General features: G+C 43.3%; 1 protein-coding gene across 3 annotated transcripts; it reads left to right on the top strand.

The window, feature by feature from the left end:
• The first annotated feature begins 361 nt into the window (after positions 1-361).
• LOC115579906 (C-C motif chemokine 22-like) lies at positions 362-2,825 on the top strand. 3 transcript variants are annotated; one of them, XR_003983766.1, is made up of 3 exons: positions 362-423; positions 1,432-1,558; positions 2,233-2,825. XR_003983766.1 is itself a non-coding variant. In XM_030413627.1 (3 exons), the coding sequence occupies exons 1-3, from the start codon at positions 1,257-1,259 to the stop codon at positions 2,417-2,419; spliced, it is 378 nt and encodes a 125-aa protein (XP_030269487.1). In that variant the 5' UTR covers positions 1,150-1,256; the 3' UTR covers positions 2,420-2,825. The 3 variants fall into 3 exon arrangements, 1 of the variants encoding a protein (XP_030269487.1); XR_003983765.1 differs by having other exon boundaries at positions 362-452; XM_030413627.1 differs by lacking the exon at positions 362-423 and adding an exon at positions 1,150-1,320.
• The last annotated feature ends 2,121 nt before the right edge of the window (positions 2,826-4,946 follow it).

Raw genomic sequence — 4,946 nt, 5'->3', positions numbered from 1 at the left:
CATAAATAATGAGTGTTAATGTTACTGACACAACCAGAGTGACAAACTGCTGCAAACACTGAAGCTACAACAACTTAATCAACAAGTTAGAGTAGTTTATGTTGTAGTTCAGCTGTTCGATGGTGCTTTGTGCCTGATAATCCTTCACGTGTTCCTCTGAAGAACATTTCTATCGACCACTTCTGTGCAAAGATGATGAACAGTGGATTCAGATCACCTGTGTGCAGGTGTGCAGACCTCCTGATTAATGAGTGACAGCAGCTGGAGGCAATCCCCTCACAGCCAATCAGGCGGTGACCACGCCCCCTTTGTGAAGGCTTAAGACAGGTGGGGAACGACACCTGTCTGGTTCTGATTCTGTCCTTGACTTACTGCCCAGCTGACCTCGTCCAGACTGTCAGCCAGAACCTCTGTTCTGTTGAGGTTCTGTTCAGGTTCCTTTGTTGCCTCTTGTGAGTTTTGCAGCTGGTTGAGTGACAATCAAAAGAAGTCAAAGAAACATATTTAAGAGGCATTTTTGATGTTTAAGTATTTGAGAGTTGGCAGCAGGGGCGGTTCTAGGGGGGCCAACAGGGGCCAGTGCCCCTGTAACTCTGAGTCCGGACCCCCCCTGTGGCCCCCCTGACAGGGAGTCTGCATCAATAATACAATGACAGATTTCTTGCGATGATTTTGAACTGAAAGGAAAGACAGAAATAAAGTGTATCAGCAGTTTACTGCCCAATCAAAATTGTTGAAATTGTACACACTATTTAAAGTTCCATTTATCCCTTGTCTGAATGAGGGATTTGTCTTGTTTTCCTGGGTTGTATGTGCTCCCCAACAAAAAAGCCGGCCCCAACCTGGCCCCCCTATTAAAACTGGTCAAGAACCGCCACTGGTTGGCAGATTATTAAAGTTAAAGGTAGAGTCAGTAGGATTTGTCCCAGCTGTTCCTGAACGCACCAAAAAGACAGTTGAGTCTCATTCCCAGGACGTCAAATAGACACATGTTGGGTTGGTAAAGTGTTAATCAAGTACCACTGAAACCACTTTACACATTAACTACTTTCTCCGTAGAGCAGAAAACCCCTGAATGAGCAGAAAGAAAAGAGAAGTAGAGGAAACAGAGAGGAGGCTGAGATTCTGAGAACAGAACTGATGTGAGTATAAAAGCAGCTCAGATCAGCTCTGAACTCAGATCAGCTCTGAACTCAGATCAGCTGCAGATTAAAGTCCTTCCTTCAAACAGAAGCTCGTCTGTCTCTGTCAGAAACATGAAGACTCTGCTGACCTTCGCTCTGCTCGCTCTGATCGGCCTCCTGCATCAAAACTCTGCCTGTCAGTCACTCTGCTCTGATTCTCTGAGAGCCTCAATCCAAACTGCAGCCTGAGTATTAAATGTGTGTGTTCATGTGTGTGTTCATGTGTTTGTTCATGTGTGTGTTCCAGTTCCACATATAATGGAACTATTAATAGATACACACTGCTGTCCAAACGTGACCCGTCTAGCTGTTCCCAGAGGAATGATCCAGAACGTCGTGAGGAGCCACAGCAGTTGTCCAGTCACATCAATCGTGTGAGTATAAACAGACGCATTGATTATTGATTTTAAACTGAAGAAGTTATTGATTAATGAGAGGAGGAAGGAACAGTCATCATCTCCTCACTTAATATAAATACTAGAATATAACATTTGTATTTTGTAAAGTAACATAATCTCTAAATATCAGAAACAAAAGATACAAATATCAACAATGTCATAATATACTAGTCTATAACAGTTATAGTTTTTTTGAGTGATAAATTCAGTAATAAATGATCTGTAGTAGTTTAAAAACTCTCCACAAGGGGGAGCTGTTCAGTTATTCTACATGCAGTCCTGCAGGTCGACTGTCTGAGACGGAAACTGGAAAAAGTACTTTTACTTTGTAAAATCTACTGAAAGTGTCAAAATTATACTTTTAAAAAATCATCTGTAATTTTATATGTTTTTTTCTTGTTAACATGTAGATTCAACATCTACTGTTGTAGTTCTTTAAGGATATTTTGAATTGATTCCAAAATTCAGGGAAAATCTGTTAAATGTAATTCCAAAAACTAAACAGGATTTAATTGTTTGCAGGTATTTTACTGTGTTAAAGTTCAGTCACATCTGTCACATCTGTGGTTCATCAGATGATTGATGGGAGAATGGAAGAGAAACTCAGTTGTGACGGGAGCCTCTAACGATGTGTTGTGTGTTTCTTACAGAGTCACAACTGTGTGTGAGAAGCAGATTTGTCTGGATGGCAACTGGAACTGGGCGAAGAAGGTCCTGAGAGACTTTGAGAAGTCGACCGCCAACAAGAAGTCGCCATCTGCTCCTTTCAACACCTCACTGTGTAGAAACGTGATCATGAAATTGCAAATTTATGTGTATGAACGTTACTTTAACTGACAATTAATGATTGTTCAAACTGATCAATATACAGATTATTATACCAAATAGTCACTCGTCTAAAAACTGCTTTGATCTGAGATTTGTGATTAACTTTTTTTGGCTCGAGGAAAGTAAAACCTCCATGGATCCAAAAATCATAATAGAGCTTCTTTGCATTTAAAAGTGTTTTACAGACGTCTCTCTGCAGTCACGACCTCAGAATAACTCTGAATATTTGTGAATGAAGAGACAAGTAATGTTTTGATCCTGAATGAACTGTGTCATCAATCACACAGATGATGTTTGTCAAGACAATAAAGTCTCAGTTTGTTGTAATTAAAGTTTAAACCTCATGTAGTTTTGTGTTAAAGCGCTCAGAGAGCTACATCATCTCATCAGCACCAACATGGAGCCAACTGGGCTCAGAAATAAATCTGCTCATATTGACAACTGCAGTTCTGTGAGAGCAGAGCTGGTTCTGGTTCAGTTCTGTGAGCTGCTGTTGTACAGGAGCAGCTCTACAACTTTAAGTCGGTCCACTGAAACTGTTAGTTCACTCTCTAAATGAACGTGTTTGCTCCTGTATCTAAGTGAGGGTCACTGGCATCAGCTGGCTGCAGACACATCGGTGTTAGAAATAAATGAGATGATAAGAAATGATCTTAGTCTTTCAGGGCTTTCTTTCGTCTTCTTCTTTATAAAACAAAAACATCTGATCAAAATAAATTAACAATGTGTGCTGCTGCTCTGTGTGTAGTCTGCAAAGTATATAGAGTTATTAAAGAAGCAATCTGTTAAACTTTGTGAATGAAGTTTGTGCATGGCCAGAGTCACTAACTGCTGCTAACTGTATGCTGTTCATGCCTGTAGCTACAGTTAGCTTGTTAGCTACGTTAGCTGTGAAGCTAGCCAGAGAGTTGGTGTTTACACCGCTAACAGGATGTCTGGACTGCAGGGAGAAAGAGGTTGTCAGGGCTGGGGCTAGCTGGTTAGCATGCTAGCTCCAGTAGATATCTGTGCAGCACAACATAAAGACGTGTTCGACATGTCAGAGTGTCTGCTAACATCAGAAAATGATTCATATTCAGATATTTTACACTTCAATATGTACAGCTGTGCCCTAATTTAATATTTTCTATGTGATTATGTGAAAATATTTTAAATGTATGTTTTTATTATACCACCCCTTTCAAAATAAAAGCTTCATTTTTAGATTTAGCCTTTTGTTCACTTTATTTTGGAGGTCACGATTCGAGAGCCAAACTGTCAAACATAAATCTCTATATCTTTTAAAAAAAAGTGACCAGTTTAACTTCAGCAGTGGGAAAGTACATTTAGTACACTGATGACATTTAGAAAACAATTAAATCATTTAATTCCAAAGATTAAAGACAAAGATATGGATCCAAAAATCAGAATGGAAAGATTCAAAATTGAGCTTCTTTGCAGTTAAAAGTGTTTTACAGACACCTCTCTAAACTCACGACCTCATGGGACCTTAATTCATAATAACTCTGAATGTTAGTGAACGAACAGACAAATCATTTATTGATCCTGTTTGAATTGTGTCATCAATCACACAGATGATGTTTGTCAAGTCAATAAAGTCTCAGTTTGTTGTAATTAAAGTTTAAACCTCATGTAGTTTTGGGTTAAAGCGCTCAGTGAACTACATCATCTCATCAACACCAACATGGAGACGTGTCGACCAGCGTGAGGCAGACGGTGGTTTTCCTCATTAGATATTATTCAATGATGAGAATAATGATACAAGTAGTGTTTATTTTTAATGTGACAGTTTGTTCTTAGAAACTCTGCTCTGCTGTTTCTGGGGAAACTGTCAGGTCTTTGACATTGGAGGCCGGGGACGTGGGCTGGGACCCACTAGAGGCCGGGGACGTGGGCTGGGACCCACTAGAGGCCGGGGATGGGGCTGGGACCCACTAGAGGCCGGGGATGTGGGCTGGGACCCACTAGAGGCCGGGGACGTGGGCTGGGACCCACTAGAGGCCGGGGACGTGGGCTGGGACCCACTAGAGGCCGGGGACGTGGGCTGGGACCCACTAGAGGCCGGGGATGGGGCTGAGGTTCGCAGGGAGCTGGTGGCCTGGGAGCTGATGAAGGGTCGCTGGCAGCAAATGACCTCGGCCGGGCCTCCGACCGAGGAGCAGGCACAGGACTCGGCCGGGCCGCCGACCGAGGAGCAGGTTACAGGACTCGGCCGGGCCGCTGACTGAAGGCCACTGGCAGGTGTCGACCGGGCCGCCAACTGAAGGCCACTGGCAGGTGTCGACCGGGCCGCCAACTGAACAGCTGGAGCTCCAGGTAGGCATGGTTCAGAGGCGCTAACGCGGCATGGCTCCAGGGTGCAGGACAGCAGAGGGGGCAAAGCCCTGGGTGGTGGCGAGGGACAACAAACAATGGCGCCAGACCTCAGGGAGCCTGGACACTGCCAAGAACGTCGCTTTCTAGGTGGGGAAACTTTGAAGGCCAGGCGGGTTCCCCAGAAAGGAGACATTTCACGATTGGCAGGCACAGGGTTTGA

The sequence above is a fragment of the Sparus aurata genome, chromosome 4 (genome assembly GCF_900880675.1).
Source record: "Sparus aurata chromosome 4, fSpaAur1.1, whole genome shotgun sequence".
Taxonomy (NCBI): domain Eukaryota; kingdom Metazoa; phylum Chordata; class Actinopteri; order Spariformes; family Sparidae; genus Sparus; species Sparus aurata.
The sequence above is the reverse complement of the archived record's forward strand: the minus strand, read 5'-3'. Positions and strand labels throughout refer to the sequence as shown.

Coding starts and splice junctions, on each gene's coding strand:
- LOC115579906 (XM_030413627.1), top strand. CDS start 1,257: ATGAAGACTCTGCTGACCTTCGCTCTGCTCGCTCTGATCGGCCTCCTG. Junction 1,321..1,431: donor CCTGCATCAAAACTCTGCCT/GTCAGTCACTCT, acceptor TGTGTGTTCCAG/TTCCACATATAATGGAACTA. Junction 1,559..2,232: donor TGTCCAGTCACATCAATCGT/GTGAGTATAAAC, acceptor TGTTTCTTACAG/AGTCACAACTGTGTGTGAGA.